Source organism: Aspergillus bombycis (assembly GCF_001792695.1).
Source record: "Aspergillus bombycis strain NRRL26010 chromosome Unknown contig00102, whole genome shotgun sequence".
Taxonomy (NCBI): Eukaryota; Fungi; Ascomycota; class Eurotiomycetes; order Eurotiales; family Aspergillaceae; genus Aspergillus; species Aspergillus bombycis.
Window position 1 is genome coordinate 1 of NW_019170104.1, and position 18,009 is coordinate 18,009.

Sequence of the window (18,009 nt, forward strand, 5' to 3'; positions counted from 1 at the left end):
CTCTGTTGGCCAATCCATCTACAGCAAGTATGTAGAGAGGCGTGAGGAGCCGGAGTCCTCCGTTGGTCAAGCTATCTACAGCAAGTACGTGGAGAAGGGTGAGGAGCCCGAGTCCTCCGTTGGCCAGGCTATCTACAGCAAGTACAACGAAGGACGCAAGTTCCGGGCTTAATCAAACGAGTTCAATGATATAAATGAGCCGTTATCTATGGATATGTTGTGATTCAGAGTTGTGAGTGAGATTGGTATATGGATATTTTGTTATGCGCGACGCTTGCGTTAGGATGCCGGTTTGAGATGGGAAAGCTTTGAACTGTGCCTAGTTACGATAGTCAGAAGTGGTAGAAGCCAATGAATACTTCCCTGAATAGCTTACCGAGCCCAAAATTTCAGCACCGAGAATAGTAACCACCTGATATGCTTGGTAGATTCCAATGAATATCTCTAAACGAAATTCCAACATTAGGCTCCTTTAAGACCATTCTGAAATTTTTGATCAGGAGCTGACCGCCGTCTCGATTGCAGGCCATTGACGAGCCATACGATTTATAAATTGGCTAGTCTGTCCACACGTATCACATCATTAATGGTTTTAGGACTTTCGGTCAACGGGAATACTATCTCGGAAGAACTCCTTGTTATAGACCGTTGTCTGCCATACCTACGGCGTATCGGAAAGTGGACACATGAGCCAAAGTCCATAAGAGGGTAATTCTTGGGAGCATCCAGGTGCTCCATAGTATCCTTACTACATAGAAACAAAAGCGCGCAAAGAAGCAACGCAATCGGCAAGCGGGCGGGCCGCGCAGTGGAGCGGATAGGGTCAGAAATTAAGCAGTGCGACTGCGACTGGCGGGGGAAAGAAGAAGGTCAGCCCCGATTATTTCCGAAACGTGCACGTGATTCCCAGCGACCTGTGCCTACGCACGTGACATTTTCATCAAATACACTCGCTATCCTCCGTACGCAACTCTGCCATAAGAAAACCACACATATTCCCGGAAAACCTCGATATAGGGACATTTAGGCCTCGCCAAAACCCGCGGGCACTGTCCGCGGGCAGTACCCACGGGTACACGGGTACCCGTTTATTGACAAAACACATCAAACACGGAACATATATGTTGCAGCTTAACTAGGTTAGTACTGTCTCTGGCCACCAATATTTTGAAAACTCCACCGGCCTGTGTTACGTTCTGCCGTTACCCCCCGTTTTGAATATGAGCTTTCTATTGGTTATTCAAGTGCTATGCAGTGAGGTGACCAAACGAAAGCCCTCGATGCATAGCGGTAGGAAATGACAACACAACAAAACAGCTGTACATGGACCCACTATTTTCAAAATATTGGTGGTGAGGTCTAGGGAAATTCCAAGAATCTGTCCAATTCTCTATACAATACTACTACTACTAGTATTCTATAAAAACAAATCCGGTGGGCCTTTCCAACCAATTACATGTCTTTAATAACGTATAATACTCACATGTCTTACTATCCGCATCTACGTCGTTTTCAAATCTTCCCTGTATAACACAATAACAACGAAATTATATACATTTCGCCACGGACACCAACACGCCCATTTCGTCATTACCGTACCCTTGAGTCTAGAAACAAAAAAAAAAAAAAAAAAATGCAACTACATAAAATAAATTATATACGCCTTTGAAATGCAAGTTGCAACTAGTCTATATAGAAAGTTTACTACAAGCAATTCCTTGGTCTAGGCAATTTGAATCACTTGCTCAGTTCAATGTTGCTTACCGCCTACGCGATAGGCAGCTGAGCTGACCTACCAGCATTCTTCAAGCGGTTTAATAAGCTATAAAGACATAACTAAACTATAGAGGCCTCATTGACCGAGAAATCAAACTAACTTGTCTAATCCAGTGACTAGTCACAGCTAGTATCACAGAATTCCGGGGCGGAGAGCTCCGGAAAGCTCCGACAGGCTCAAGGACAAGAACAGTGGCCCCGCCAGCCCGGATTTTGGTGGGAGGTCAAGCTCACTAGCGTGAGGCGTTAGAGCATTGGAGCTAAAGACGGGGTATAATACTACTTACTACTACAAGTACTAGGCACGTACTCTGCCGTAGCGCAACTGCCATTGCTTGGGATTACAAAGTACTCCTATCGTACCCGTACCGATTGCCAATAAGTGATGTACTATTGTTCAAGGGCCAGGGTGTCATGTAACCCTTGGATATAACTCTGGAAGAAAAGCCATTTTCTCTAAGTCCAGTACTAGCTACCAGTGTCTTTTCCCTCCTTCACGTTCATCAATGGAAAGTGCAGGAGCCCTGCTACTTCCCCCCGTCTCAGGTACTTTGCTGGTGAGGAAATCCCGATCTGGCGGCAGACAATAGTGGGGTCTTTGCCATGCGACAATGAAATCCACTTCTCCGGTTACAATGCTGTCAAGATCCAGGACGCACGATAGAAAGAATTCAGGAACTAGGAGAGCAGTATTGGCATGGTCGAACGCTATCCAAAAAGCCAATCTCAAGCTCGGATAAGTCATTGGTACGGTTCCACAGTTCCATGATGCGACATGGCAGACCGAGATAAGATAGAGTTTAGACGCTGATAAGTGGGTTGGGAGCGCGAAATCGGCGCTACTGAGGCCACAACTGATAAGCCCCCTTTCATTGTGTTAATGTATGAAACATTCAGTAATTATAAATGCTTGTACTCGAGAAGTGGATATGTCCTATGGCCAAGCGCCCTTTTCATTTGACACATTGCTTAATCCCCAACGTAAATGCTGACCTGTCAGCGCTTCACAACCTCACAGCCCCAGAACACAGGCGAGCCCAATCCCCATTCCTATGACTCTTAGGACTCATCCATAGTACGTACATACATCCATCGAAGGGGGTGATCGATAGGCCACCAAATTCTTCGGCCAAGGGCAATCATGTCCTCCCCATCTATGACAGTTCTATGCAGCGACGACTCATTTGGCCCTTTCGTTACAACGTTCTGTCGCGGAGGTTTTGACTTCACCGTCCTCTTCGAAGCAAGCATTTTGACGATCCTTCCTGCCGCCTGTTTCCTGCTGTTGGCGCCATTTCGGTTACTTCAGCTGTCCAGAGAGTTACCCAAAGTAGTTTCATCTACAACACGTGTAGCGATAATCGTACGTGTTCCAAACTCTTTCCCAATCTCCAGATAACAGGACGGGATTTTGAGAGATATTTCATATAGGTTCTTGCCGTATGCCTGGTAGTAGTTCAGATCGCTCTGGTTGCCCTTGGCGCTACACAGCCTACGATCCGGGGGCGCGAGTCACTTGCTGGCGCCATCCTCGAGCTCGTAGCGGGGCTTGCCGTTGTAATTCTCATTGACCTGGAGCACATCCGCTCCATTCGACCGTCATTCCTTGTCTCTGCCTACTTGTTTACCACGATACTTTGTGACCTTGTACGGGTGCGCACCGCTTGGCTATTATCAGACAGTCAAGCCTACGCAGCCTGCCTTTCTTTGTCTCTCACCATCAAATTACTCCTCTTGACCTTGGAGAATGTTGAGAAGCGAAAATGGCTGAAACCTAGTCAGGAGGTGAGGTCTGGTGAGAGTCTCAGCGGACTATTCAGTCGCGGCCTGTTCGTTTGGTTGAACGGCTTGTTGTGGAAAGGACACTCCATGCTGCTGTCCGAGAACTCATTGCCTACAATCCATGAAAAGCTCGCGTCCCGCGACTTATCTGCTCAATTCGCGGAGTCCTGGGCCTCTTCTAATAAGAACCGCCAGAATGCGCTACTTCTGACCGTTATCAGCTGTCTACGGTGGGAGATACTGAAGGTCAGCTTCCCTCGAATCTGTGTTGTGGGGTTTAGTATCGCCCAGCCGTTCCTGGTGGGCAAAGTTGTCACCATCCTAGATCAGAATGATTCGCTTTCGCTAGATAAGGGATACGGTCTGATCGGAGCCACCGCCATTGTATTTATCGGAGTTGCTGTAAGCTACATATCCCCGGATACTCATTTCTAGCTTCATTGCGTCTGCAAACACTGTGCTGACCTTGATCATCAAGGTGTGTACAGCCTGTTACCAGCATTTGGGGTATCGTGTTACAACGATGCTCCGGGGTGGACTTATGGCGATTGTCTTTCAGCACATGATGCATCTACCGTCGGGTAGTGTTGACGAGTCTGGTGCTATTTCCCTCATGGGTGCTGATATAGAGATGCTTGCCGAATACTTCCAGTCAACGGCTTGTGAGATTTGGGCCAATATTCTGCAGCTGGGACTGGCTACCTGGCTTCTTCAAACCCAGGTAGGCGCTGTCTGTATTGCACCCATTGTGGTAGTAATAAGTAAGTCTACTTATCTACGCAGTCCATATATTTATCATCTGACGACTCTTGCTTAGTCTTCACCGTGGCATCGCTGGGCATGGGCAATGCCGTGTCGGCACGGCAGAAATCATGGCTCCAAGCTACCGAGAAACGTATCAACTTCACCACTGGCATCCTCGGGTCTATCCAAAATATCAAATTCCTTGGATTGACCGAAATCATGGGGGCTATGATTAATGCCTTGCGTGTTGACGAGCTCAGGGTCTCCAAAAGATTCCGTCGAATCCAGACGGTTCGTGTCTGCATGGGTGCGTTATGTTTTTAACCTTCACTTACATATAGGTACCTTAACACATCGCAATTAAACTAATAAGGAGTTTTAGTCAACCTTCCCACTATTGTTGGGCAGCTCGCAACATTCGCTGGCTACGCTATAGTAGCTATGGTGCAAGGGTCTGGGGGTCTAAAGGTCTCGCAAGCCATCACGTCACTCTCACTGGTCAATCTTCTGGTTACTCCGCTCTCCAATCTCTTGCTCGCTATTCCGGATACCTTCGCGTCGATAGGCTGTCTCACCCGAATACAGGACTTCCTCAGGCAACCGAATCGCACTGGTAAGTTGTCTAGCCATTACTCTCCTCTGGCTGGCTCTATAAATATATCCCTCAACCAAATAACTAAGCCAGTGCTTTGAACAGAAAGGAGGCAGATAGCCCAGATGGCAGGCAGTCCATCTCCTTCATCCCCATGTTCCTCCGCTATCGAGCTACCTACCCTTGAACAGCATGTGGCCAGCCCTGTTCTAGAAAAGCAATCGGATCTGGTTCTGTCCCTCAACAATGTCCACTTTGGATGGAAGAACTCTCTACCAGATAAACCTCGCATCTCACTTACTTTGAGATCCTCTCCTAATGGTAACCTTGTTATGATTGTCGGTGCAGTCGGTAGTGGTAAGTCTACCTTCCTTAGAGGGCTTGCTGGAGAAACACCCGTGCTGGAGGGGGAGCTCTTTATTAAGTACCCGGATCTGGCTTTCTGTGAGCAAACTTCATGGTTGACAAATACATCAATCCAAGAAAGCATTGTTGGAGAAAGCCTATCATCTGTGTTCGATGCTGAGTGGTATCACACCGTGGTGAGAGCATGTGGACTGGAGCCGGATCTCAAGAGATTGCCAGCAGGCGATCAAACCCTTGTAGGCAGCAAGGGTGCTAAACTGAGCGGTGGGCAGAAGCAAAGAATTGTGAGTCACGAATAATTATATGTTATCCAGCTTTGAGCGGAGCACTTACACCTTGATTTCTACCCTAGGCTATAGCACGAGCCGTTTATGCTCGTAAGCGTATTGCCTGCTTCGATGATGTCCTTAGTGGCCTAGACAATGCAACAGCTCAGCTGGTATTTAACAATGTTTTTGGTCCGGCTGGATTGCTGCGCCAACTGGGCTGCACCGCGTTCCTGGCTACCCACAGCAGTATGCATTCATTTCCCACTTCCTCAAATACCTAAGTTCACATAGCATGACGCCCACACTGATCTTACCATCTAGTCCACCACTCACCACAGGCCGATTTCATCATTGTCTTGGGCGACAATGGCCTGGTCCTGGAACAAGGCAGTTATGCCCAGCTCCGCGGCCACGCTGGAGGCTATATTAACAAACTCGGCGTGCAATCACTACAGGCGGATGGGTTAGCTGAAACGATTGACATTAGTGAGAGGGAAAACCAGTCGAAAAGCGCTCCAACAGGCTCTCCGAGTGTTTCCTCAACTACTACTACTACTACTACTACTACTACTACTACTACTACTACTACTGATGGTACTCGACAGACCAATGATCTAGCTGTGTATAGGTACTACTTCTCTAGTTTGGGAGGTCTGCGCGTCGCCGTGCTACTTTTCTTCCTGATCGTCAATGCTGGAATTGATGGATTCCGCTGTACGTCATAACCCTCTATTAACTGGTGTAGCATGAAGCTTAGCGTTCTACAGATGTCTGGGTGGATATGTGGTCCTCCAGTAGTGACAGCGCCTCGAGTTCACGCTTGGGCTACTGGCTTGGACTGTATGCAGCATTGGCTGTCATTGAAGCCAGCGCCCTTATCTTTTCTGTATTGTAGGTTTAGACTCCCTCTGTGGCTATACATCATGCGCTAACTTGGTTTGGGATTTAATAGCTGGACATGGGTTGTCATTGTCCCTGCTGCCTCTAAGAATCTACATTCTCTAGTGCTCCGGGCTTGTATGAGGTTAGTTTGGGCCCTCGCATAGCTAGAAGAGCACGCTGTTAACCAAACTGCTCTAGTGCCCCTCTATCCTTCTTGTCGAACACCGAGACTGGTGTTCTTGTAACACGCTTCAGCCAAGATATGAGACTGGTCGACATGATCCTGCCCCGTGGCTTTATATCTACAGGATTCCGTAAGCACAAGCGGTATGACCAACATGAAATCAACTCCATGCTGACTTGTCTGGCTTGTAGAGCTTTTTGGGGCTCTTTCTCAAGGCGCCGTCGTTATAGCTTCACTGCCCTACATGGCAGCGGCACTACCGGTTCTCATTGGCGTGCTGGTCCTTGTCCAGCGGTTCTACCTGCGCACATCTCGTCAACTGCGGCTATTAGAGTGAGTGTCAACCTGTACCCATGTCATGTTACCTTCGGTGGTGGGCTGATCAATTTAACCCAATTAATTGCAGAATCGAGCTTAAAAGCCCTCTATATACCCACTTTATTGAATCGCTCGCCGGAGTGGTTACTATCCGCGCTTTTTCGTGGACCCGCGCCTCCATATCCCGAATGCTCTCCATGCTTGACACAGCTCAGAAGCCTTTCTATCTCTTACTGAGCATCCAACGCTGGCTTAGCTTGGTACTTAATCTCATCGTAGCTGCTCTAACAGTGCTCCTTGTTGGAGCAGCCTTGGCTCTCCGCGAACATGTCGACCCCGGTCTACTAGGTGTCGCCCTAGTAATGATGATTGATCTGGGTCAGACTCTGTCAGAGCTGATTCAAAACTGGACACTACTCGAGACATCCCTAGGGGCGATTGCGCGGATCAAGGACTTTGCCGAAAATACGCCCAGTGAGGACAGAGGCATGGACGTTCAGACTCAGGAACCACACCCGGAATGGCCCTGCCATGGGGAGATCATGTTTGTTGATGCGAGCATCGCATATAATTGCTCAGAAGGGGCTCCGCCCGTACTAGATGGCATTCGTCTTCATCTACGTGCGGGTGAAAAGGTTGGGCTGTGCGGAAAGTCTGGAAGGTAAGTTAGTGCCCCACGTATATACACTGGTCGTGAACGCAGGGGGAGGCCTGTTCCTAACGGTGACAAAGCTAACAAACAACTGCGCTGGTAGTGGAAAAAGCTCCCTCGCACTATCTCTCCTCCGCCTCAACGAGATACTATCAGGGCAGATCCTCATTGATGGACAAGATATCTCAGTCATGTCCCGATCCACGATCCGACAGCGCATTAGCTGTCTCAGTCAAGAGCCATTTCTTTTCCCAGGCACCATCCGACAGAACGCCGATCCGCTGAGTATGCTGATGGGTCAGGACATTATCAATGCGCTGCGGTGTGTTGGCCTCTGGACCGCTCTCGTTACCCACCATGGTGACGATGATGAGACGGTCCTAGATACCAAACTCAATGAGGCAATCTTATCCCAGGGACAGAAGCAGCTGTTCTGTCTAGCGAGGGCGCTGTTGAAGAAGAGTAAAATTCTACTTCTTGATGAGCCAACTAGCAGGTATGTTCTTGCCTTCGACTGCTTCATCCACAGCGTGTGGTATTCTGACTATAGCCTCATCGTAGTCTGGACGGCGAAACCGACGCTAGAGTACAAAAGGTCATACGCAAGTCCTTCGCAGACTGCACCGTGATTATGGTGGCCCACCGGATTCATACTCTCTTGGACTTCGACCGGGTCGTTGTCCTAGATAGTGGTCGAATTGTCGAAACAGGCCATCCGCGCGAGTTGTTGGACAGGCCTGATGGGGCATTTGCGAAGCTGTTAGAACTGGAGTCGTGAACCATCTGTAAAACAGTTGATCGTGCGGGATCTGGTGGTTGTTGGCGCGATTGTCATCAGAAGCGGTGTCTCGCTGTGACGACGATTCATTATAGTGTTAGCGATATAGCCAATTTACACAGACGACTACTGATTTACGAGATAGACCATCATGCTTTGCTGGCCAGATGCAATGGAGTATCTACTATAACGGCCAGATACTCTGTTAACTAGGTAACGATACGTAGCAAACAGAAGAAACATTTTGTATTAACGGGATAGTAGAATGAGGACTAAGGATATGAGTCTTGTCTCCTGTACTTTCCTCTCACCCCCTTAAATAGCCAGGGGACCTCTCCTATCCGGTCAGATATCGACAACAAAAGCTGGACTGATTGCTCAGGTAATCCCTCGACTAGACCGGTTTAAGAATGTACGAGAAACCAGGTCTAATGCATGTACCAATGGCTGGGGTATTTGGGTGATCCGTGCGGCCTACAGACCGATTCCATATCGGCCCCATAACACCAAAGGGGATACTTCTGTGCCAATTACGCTCAGAGCGTCCACGCATTAATTGAGTAGCATCTAGGAGAGATAAGGCAGGTCTCCAATCCAGATGTGCTGTATATTGCAGGGATTTCTGATTATCAAACCCCTTCGCCCACATGGCTGTTCACGCTATAAACTCACATCAGCGACACAGGAAGCATACTTCCAGTGGGCCTTGTAAGATAGCAATGCTGTACTGCTGCCCAGATAGTAGGGCCACTGAAGCATTGACAGGGTAATCAGTGGACAGAGGACCCTCCATCCGCTTAGACTAGATACAACCAAGGCATCCTTTCCTTTTACCGATCATGTATGCTACATAGCCCCAGGACCTAGGGTAAATTAATAGATAGTACAGAAGAGAGGACAATTGCCCAGTTACCATAGATCCGTAGAACTTTGTCAGATGCAAGCGAAAACAATAACGGAGGGTAAAAAAGGAATGACGTCTACCGGACTGCAGTGAAGGGCTACCCATGGGTTTGATGAAGATCCGAAGTAGTTTAAAAATAGATTGCTGCCTGAAGGCTACACGAGACAAAACGTTCTCTACCTCGTAGATTGGTTAACTCTTGCGTCGCATCAGTGGTATTCTGCTGGGTGGGCCGTCATTGCAGATATGATCCGGCAGCTCTGTCCTATCGCATGACTGAGCAAGTGACTATAAGCATATATCGCGCACGGCGCTTGGAGAGGAGAGTTGGAATGAGAGTTGTCCCCACCCATGTATCTATAGCATAGACCATTTGGTGTATACTTTGCCTCTTGGGTATCTCAATGCAATTGCGAAGTACTTCTATGGATCTAAAAATACACACCACCGTTGAGGTCACGCGAAGGAATTTATTATCGACAACAGTCTCTGTCTATGCAACCAAGAGCCAAGATACATGACAACTACTATCTCCTTACTAAGAAAATACCTAGCCTTTCGCCCAGAAACCCCAAGACCGGAATTAGGGTTTTGACAAGCGAGACACTTGGACCCTGACGACGATTGGCGCGCCGATATATGCACTGCCACCGTCCCGCTCCCAATGTATCACTTGCACAGGGAAATGCAAAGTAATTTCCGATTTCCACATCTCCCCCAAGCCTAGCCAACACAGCAGAGACATGACATTCAATTACTCTACCCTGCACAATACGGGCTCTTGGCTCTTAGCCATTCCCCGTAGTACCACAACATCAGCGGCGCCACAATGCCAAGTGCCAGACTGACGAAGGCGAGCAGGCTATTGCCCCACCCCAGACCCAGGGCTCGATAGAGGCTCTCCGCAAACAATGGGAAGGCAAACCCGGCCAATGTTCGTACGAATGCGGCGGCGCCAGTAGCACTGGCCGCATAGCGGCTATAGGCATCGACAACATATGTCTGAGCACATTGGAAGGAAATGATCAGCCCGATCGCGAAAATTGCGGCACCGATGTTGGGTATGATCCAGTGCGTGTGGTATTCAGCACTCCATCCATAGATGAATAGTCCAATAGGGACGAGGAGCCCCCCTGGGAGCATCAGCGGAATGCGGAACTCGGGCCGTCCTGGATGATCATAACGTCTCTGAAGGTGCACATATATCTGGGAGCTCGGCGGTTAGCATGGTTTGTATGGAGAATGGACATCGTCACTGGCGGATAGAAGCCTCACTATGTCAACAACACGACCACAGAATTGAAGCCCGATCACAAAGCCTACGCCAAGCGAGATGTAGTTCAAGCTGGCTATGTCCTTTGCTTGGCTGTACACGCCCTCCCACACTAGAGGGAATGATGCTAGCCTGCTGGGTATGAGTAATAGAAACCTGGGGATCATAGAAGTTGGAGATCTGCTCACACAAGATACATCAGTCCATACTGGTAGCCTCTGTAAAGGGACAGGGCTTGGATAGCAGGCTGAGTAAAAAGCATCCGGAACGGGCGAATAAGGTTCTTCCGAAGGACTTGGCCAAATGTCCGATCGGGCCTATCATACTCGGTATGGAGCTGGTGGTTACCCGTCAATTCCTGCAGCTTTCTTTTTCTAGTTGCGAGAATCTTGGGGGCATAGGTTTCGCGCAGAAACAGGAACGCTAGTAGCTGCACCAGGCATCGGCCATGGATACAACCCAAAAGATCCATCGCCATGACAGATACTTCGTCAAGTATCCACCCGCTGCATCCAAGGCTCGTATTAGGTCTTGGGTTTCTTTCTATCGTGGGGCATTACGGAGTGGTCCTCTCGGCACTTACCAATAGGGCCAATAGCGGGCCCGATAAACGGCATCAAGCTATACAGTGCCGTGGCTGCTCCTCGCTCCTCTTTGCGCCAACAGTCGCTGAGGACACCGCCACCAATCTAAAAGGAAATTAGCAACTGTCACCGTCAAAGACGTCAATCTGGGTACATGCCGCTTGCGGGGCACTGCCACCGAATCCGCTGAGGAAACGAAAAGCGAGCATCTGGTTCCCAGAGGTAGCAAACCCGCATACGGTGTTGAAAACCAAATAAAACATGTTTGCGGACTGCAGTACGACCACACGGCCGTACATCTCAGAGAGTGGTGCGATTATAAACGGACCTAGTGCATACGCTAGTAGGAAGATGGACATGAGGAGGTATTGCTTGATATCCGACTGGATCTCAAACTCATCCGCCATGGTTGATAAAGCAGGTGCTACCATGGTGGAGGACACAGGGGAGATGAAGGTAAAACAGGAGACTAGGAGTGTTGAGATCCATTTCCTCGGACGACTCCAATTGAGAGGGTTCGATGGATCGTCTGGGCCGGACCATGTCACCTATTCTATATCAGTACCTCGCATAGACCCGGACCAAAAATAAACTTGAGAGGACAAATACCAATGAATCCTGATCTGCAAATAGGAGACGGCTCTGTTGGCTATCATGAGAGTCTGGATTCGGTTCACCACCGCTTTTGCCGCGGTCTTGGTCCGATTCAAAATCGACCTGTGTGCCATTTGACGGTGAACCGTGCCTCTGGTAAGAGTCAGAACTCAAACGAACTGCGGGAACCGGGATATCATATCGAGAGTCGTATTCCGTATAGAATTGAACTGAAGGGAGGGGAATCATTCGATCCTCTTCGTCACGACTATGTCTCGGGACGAAATGTGACATGGTGTGAGGAATGTCCGTTTAAAACGAGCGGCAATACAAATAGAGATAGAACGAAAAGAAAGTGTATGTGAGGTGCTTTTTGTGTGGTACCATTGGACCTCGAGTACAGTTTTATGTTCATCTTCGAGTCTTGCTGGCATCCGAGGTGGTCAACGTGCGTGCACTCCGCACGGACTCTGCGTACCCAATATTCTATTTTTGATCCTATACACAGCACGTTTCAACCCTGGTACAATGTACCATGGCTGTGCAGAAGAGAAGACAGTGACAAATTGAGTGGCGTTCGAATTTTGTTTGGCCAAGGAGAAAGGCAGCAGTTTAACGGGCATGGGCTAGTGGCTTTGCTATGTGCGCAAGCTTCAAGTAGAATCGGGAAATTGCCCTCGTGGACCCATAGAATTGAATCTTGCCTAGTAGCCCAGTCTCCCCAGTGAGCGCTTAGACGTCATTCTTGGAGATATTCTAATGTAGACCACAGCATTGCTTAGGACTTTCTCCGCCAAGCAGGTCTACCATGGCACGCGGGAGCGGTATATACCTTATGCCCAGGCAACCATATTAAACAATTTTAGAAACTATGCGTGCTTGTCACCTCTGTGGTTTCTATCTCAGGCCCAAGGGCGTGGCTTGTGGCCGTGCCTCATCGGTTAGGTGATATCGATGGCATTCTAGTGGTGACCCGCGCCCAGTCAAGGGACAGTACAGTGGGCTGAAGAGACCGGAAGACATGGACACATGATTTTCTGTGGCTTCACTCTGCTACGCCTTCCTTGATTTCGATATTTCATATAATGGCGTTGCGGCCTCACTGGCATCTCTGTTCCCGTTGGGAAGTATCCACAACATTCGTTCAGATTCATACTCTCGTTCACCATCACAAAAGCTTCACCGGCAACATTCGTTTCTCTATATTCATTTTTTAGTTTCACGATCCACAATGAACGTATTGGTGTGTCCGTCTGGATTCAAGGGGAGTATTGACCCTCAAACCGCGGCCAACTGCATCGAGGCGGGTATCATGCGCGCTTTGCCGTCTGCCAAGATACGCAAAGTACCACTCGCAGATGGCGGCGAGGGTTTTGCACACGCCCTAGTTGCTGCTACTGGTGGGCACATGCGAGAAGTCATTGTCACTGGTCCTGTTGGTACCCTGACTTCCTCGTTCTATGGCATCCTCGACCAGGGCCAGTCCAAGACAGCGGTTATTGAGATTGCTGCTGCTGCTGGACTGAGCCTAGTGCCTCGCGACTGCCGCAATCCATGTGTTACAACCACATTCGGCGTCGGGGAACTGATTGCCTCCGCGCTGGATGAAGGGGTGCAGCGTATCATTGTGGGTTGCGGAGACTCTGGCACCAGTGACGGTGGGGCCGGGATGCTTCAGGCTCTTGGAGCGCGGCTGATCGGTGGTGATGGTGCTGAGATCCCTTGTGCTGGAGGAGGCCAGTCCCTGATCCCCCTAGCGAACATCGATCTTTCCGGATTACATCCTCGTCTGAAGGAAGTCGAGATCGAGGTTGCCTGTAACTGGAAGAACGTCCTCTGCGGGCCGAACGGAGTGGCGTGTATATATGGTCCGCAGAAAGGCGCATCTCCCAAAGAGACAGAGGTGTTGGAAGCTGCTTTGGATATATACGCTTCCGTTTGTAAGCGCATTTTGGGCCGTGACGTGTCTGAGATGCCCGGCAGTGGAGCGTCCGGCGGGTTGGGCACCGGCTTGCTACTCTTAGGTGCGATGCTTCGTCCACGATACGAAGCCATCATGGAGTATTTTAATCTTGAAGGATTGTTTGAAGATTGCGATCTGGTATTCACTGCTGAAGGGGGTATTGACTACCAGACTCCGAGAGGAAAGATTCCAGCGGAGGTTGCGATACGGGCAAAGAAGTATCAGATCCCGGTCATTGTGCTGGCCGGTACTATTGGAGACGAAGCAGAGGTGAATTATGATGTTGGGATCAATGCCTATGCATCAATCCTGCAGCGTCCATCCACTCTGGAAGAGGCTATTGCGGAGGCTGAACGACTTTTGACGGAGAGTGCAGAGGGAGTGATGCGTATGGTGGTCATTGGCCGCAAGTTGGCTAGATGGTGATAATCAGGGGGCATGGCACGGACAATTTATGACATTTATATACCAGATTCAGAATTGAGATTGTTGTTTTATAGGATGCTCAAGCTGTAGCTACAGCATACAAACGTAGTTCTCTTTGTTATGGAAGTTCTATTTTTATCAGTCATATTTTGTCAAGACCTCGACATAATGATCAATCGCCCCAGATTGGGAGATTATCACGACAATTTCCGGCTGGTGTAGCATGTCGTCGTCACGTATATGGAGATCACCAGCCTTGGCGCTGGAGAAATAGCGAATCCTTTCCAGCAGAGCATAGGCAACAAGACAAGCCTCCAGTAAATTCGTAAGCCCCCTTGTTGAAGTCATGAGAACAGTTCAGTCCTGTCATAGCACTCTGGCTTAATGCAATAATCCATTTAAATTTAGAAATTTGCATTGGTTGTTTCATGAATTCCAGTAATTGCCGGGCGATTGAGGCTTCGGGAGTGCATAGGCATGAGGCAGTGGAAAACATGCATACGTTTGAATGTCTATTTCTGTTTACTTCCTCCTCCATAGAACAGTGCCACCACCGAATAATCAGCAAGCACGCTGGTTCTATTCTCTGAAACTCGCACTCCTTCCATCCCAGGAAGATTAACATCACCGGCTGTGTCATCAGGAGTGCTCAATATTAAATACGAGCATCCTTTCTCCAATTTTCTGACGCCGTGGCAAGGGCACGAAGGTAGAGAAAACCATGCGGGGATCCTCAAGCACAAATCCCCACTGAGGACGCATCATCTCTAGCGCTTTCTTTACCTGGCCAGATATGTAGTGTGCCTCGGGCTCGAAGCCGCCAGCGAATAGCCAAGAGTTTACAGTCAGAGTCCCTGTTCTATTAAGACAAGTGAAAATGTCCTGCGGCGAGAGGTACTGTTCTTATATGGTATTTCTTCGCTGCAGCCTGGACGGATCCAGATAGCAAGACAAGGCAGTCTATCAAAATAGGTATCTACGACACGTGGTGCATCCAAAACTGGATAGGGTAGAAGGAAGAATTACAAGTAACGCAGACTGTGCCTACCTCGGTGGATACCTGCAGATACTAACTGGTCATGAGCCGTATCAATTGCAAAACCTTTGGCAACGCCCGTGGATAACCTGTGTATGGCTAGATTTAAAGGCCAGATTAAACACTATATTCTCCACTCCACTTCATGGGCAGAGGTAGCCGCTTGACATGCTGTCTATTTGGCTTTACAGAACTACAGTGTCAAGAATGAATCAAGCAATGTCACACCATCGTTCTACTTAATTCGGTACAGGAGTGAAAAACAATGTGCGGGGGATACATGTGCCCCAAGTAGATAGGACATGGAGCCTCTCTGTAACGACGCGCTTGAATATCCCAACGTACAATCCAAGCTCCCATACTATCCCCGGCAGTTGCAGCCGAGGTACTTGTTCGTGCAACGACCCGCCACGCCATTGCAATCGTTTGCATCGCATGGTCCCACATCATCGCCGCAGTTGTATCCGCAAGGACAGCCTTTCCACGGACCCTGTGTGCCGCCAAGTTAGCCAACGGAGAGGGGTGCGGCTTGGATAGGATCCTACCGAAGTACAGGTGATCTTGTCGTTGCTGAGCTGTCCATTGCAATCGTTATCGTAGCAGTTGCCATTGGGATAGCCGCACTCAGCAGCCGAAACCGCTAAGGCGCTCAGAGCGAAGAGGGCAATGGTTGTGAAACGCATGGCTTCGAATTGGAAGGTTCTGATAATGTCACAAGGGTTGGAAAAGTGAACTGGAAGACTGTTGGAAGTGGGAATTACAATCTTTCACAACGCAGGGGAAGGAGCCCTTATTTATACCTTTGTAGTCTAACTTCTGCTCACAGCTTGTCAAGAACCACGGACGATATTTCCAGATTTGTCCCGACCCTCCACATCCATACATCTCATCTAGGGTAGCCTAGCAGGTTCTGTTCAGCCAATACGGCCGGGGGCTACAACCTATGGCTCTATCCCAGGCAACGGAGTATAGAATATACTCCCTACGTTCCTACCACAATCTGCAAGACATGGAAGTACCCATTCCATGTGATCTTGGCGAGGACACCGACAGTAACCCCGTACAATGGTGAACTTGGACTCTATGCAATATTCTACTGCGGAGGCCCTTGCCAAGCGACTAGAGAAGCAGTACAATTCCTGGGAGGTTATGGCATGGAGGAGGCTGTTTACGTAAAGTCTGCATGTTTGGGCCATCCCGGTATACATGCATGGGCCTAGTTGCTCACGTCTCCTCACCAGGTAGACTAGTTTTAAGACAAGTTCTATTCGATATCAGTCGTCTTTAATCTGCATACATGACACCACCTTTCCCTGGCGTATATCTTACTCCGCACTTTTGACACGGGTCCTCACCCATTAACATCCAAGTCCTGTTACTCACTTGATATATCAATCTTAGACCGGGAGTTGCCCTCGCGTCTCCATGGCTATGGATACTTTCCTTATTTCGGTATATGGTTTGCAGCCTTTACGGTGCCTGAAAGCTCCTCACGGGCCATGAAACACCAGTAGTAGCTGATTGTGTAGTAGTATCGAGCTAGCTGTAGTTAGCTAGAAAGACGCATCCCCCCTTGCTAGTTGCAGATTATGGGTTCTTCATCTGGGGCGAAAGATCAGTGCACGACCGGTGAAGCTCCGTACAAATTAAACGCGAAGTAGTTAATCAAGGCTTCATATTCGCTCACTCAGGTCATCCTTGGCCAGGTGTGCTAGCAGGGTTGATCGGCCATCCGAATTCTAAGGTTGCAACGGTTTCATAGACGTGTTCTTGGTGCAGTGGATCCCCGATGCTGGGCGAACTGGGACATGTGGAGTCTCCGCATGGACAACTCCACAGGAGAACCAATAATTTTACAACATCGCCAAGTGTGGCAGGGCAGCTTGATATGGGGCGGAAATTAATTTCCTTCCGATATAGCGTGTAGAGCCTGGGCTGCATGATTTGATCCTTGTTCAATGGTGAACTACTGTCTATTTCCCATGGACGAAGACCTTACTGCGGCTTATTCCTAATTTACGAAGAGGGGGAACACTCTGATGGAATCAAACTTGCAAACCCCTAACCCTGTACTGCGATCTTGGCAATTTCGTAATATAAACAACACGTTCAAAGCCTTTTCCAGATTTTATCTTTGCTGGCATATGTAGTCGTCGTTTGATGTTTACTCAGAACTGCCGATAGTATCCGGACAATGGTTGAGCGCCCCACTTAGTGCAATGTCACATTTAGATAATAGAAATCTCCAGCACCGATTTTCTCCTTTGTATATAAAAGCCCCTTGGTAAGACCGTATTTGCAGTTAGTCCATATTCCTTTCTCACATGTGGAGTGTTGACTAAACGGGGTTTGACTGGACTTATATCCTGAGGACAGACGGAACGTCTCAACCATGAATTTTCACTTAGGCACATACGTTGATATGGACATGAGTAGGTAGGAGAAGGAATTATCAATAATAACTTGCTACCTGGTCAGGCAAAGGACGGGTAAAGCGCAGATATTGCACGAGCTACCATGACCAGCGCTACTGTTGTCTACGAAGAAAATCTAGATACTCGGGAATGACCATACGGGGAACCAGACGTGCCAGGCATTCCTGAACTCTGGGTGATTCCAATGACATCTAACCTCCGCATTCTACATTTGAACATCATAAAATCCAGGCCGAGAATGGAGGAACCTATTAATAATGATCAAAGGCTAAATCTAGACATGCTCCTGGTCCAAGAATCGTCAAAGACAGCATATCACATGCAGATAAAGCACAGCACAGCATATGACAATTGTACTGACCTACATACACTGATAGATCAATCCAACTCTGCAGCCTTCTCTATGTAGACCGCAAGATCTCAATATCTTCTTACTGCGAAATCCACAGTA

General features: G+C 48.6%; 3 protein-coding genes across 3 annotated transcripts; 2 read left to right on the forward strand and 1 right to left on the reverse strand.

Moving 5' to 3' along the window:
• Positions 1 to 2,828: 2,828 nt before the first annotated feature.
• On the forward strand, positions 2,829 to 8,343 carry ABOM_009622 (putative ABC transporter; the record flags this gene model as incomplete). Its single annotated transcript, XM_022536750.1, has 16 exons — positions 2,829 to 2,851; positions 2,911 to 3,139; positions 3,208 to 3,960; positions 4,037 to 4,319; positions 4,376 to 4,609; positions 4,685 to 4,915; positions 5,000 to 5,544; positions 5,613 to 5,775; positions 5,851 to 6,243; positions 6,297 to 6,420; positions 6,482 to 6,553; positions 6,610 to 6,725; positions 6,787 to 6,928; positions 7,002 to 7,574; positions 7,669 to 8,061; positions 8,127 to 8,343. The coding sequence occupies exons 2-16, from the start codon at positions 2,918 to 2,920 to the stop codon at positions 8,341 to 8,343; spliced, it is 4,461 nt and encodes a 1,486-aa protein (XP_022385533.1). The 5' UTR covers positions 2,829 to 2,851; positions 2,911 to 2,917.
• A 1,663-nt stretch (positions 8,344 to 10,006) lies between these two features.
• On the reverse strand, positions 10,007 to 11,992 carry ABOM_009623 (MFS transporter; the record flags this gene model as incomplete). The annotated part of the gene is made up of 6 exons (XM_022536751.1): positions 10,007 to 10,453; positions 10,523 to 10,652; positions 10,709 to 11,006; positions 11,104 to 11,209; positions 11,245 to 11,652; positions 11,714 to 11,992. 6 exons carry the CDS (start codon positions 11,990 to 11,992, stop codon positions 10,007 to 10,009), a joined length of 1,668 nt encoding a protein of 555 aa, XP_022385529.1.
• Positions 11,993 to 12,929: 937 nt separating this feature from the next.
• On the forward strand, positions 12,930 to 14,087 carry ABOM_009624 (glycerate kinase family protein; the record flags this gene model as incomplete). Its single annotated transcript, XM_022536752.1, has 1 exon — positions 12,930 to 14,087. The coding sequence occupies one exon, from the start codon at positions 12,930 to 12,932 to the stop codon at positions 14,085 to 14,087; it is 1,158 nt and encodes a 385-aa protein (XP_022385530.1).
• Between the last annotated feature and the right edge of the window lie 3,922 nt (positions 14,088 to 18,009).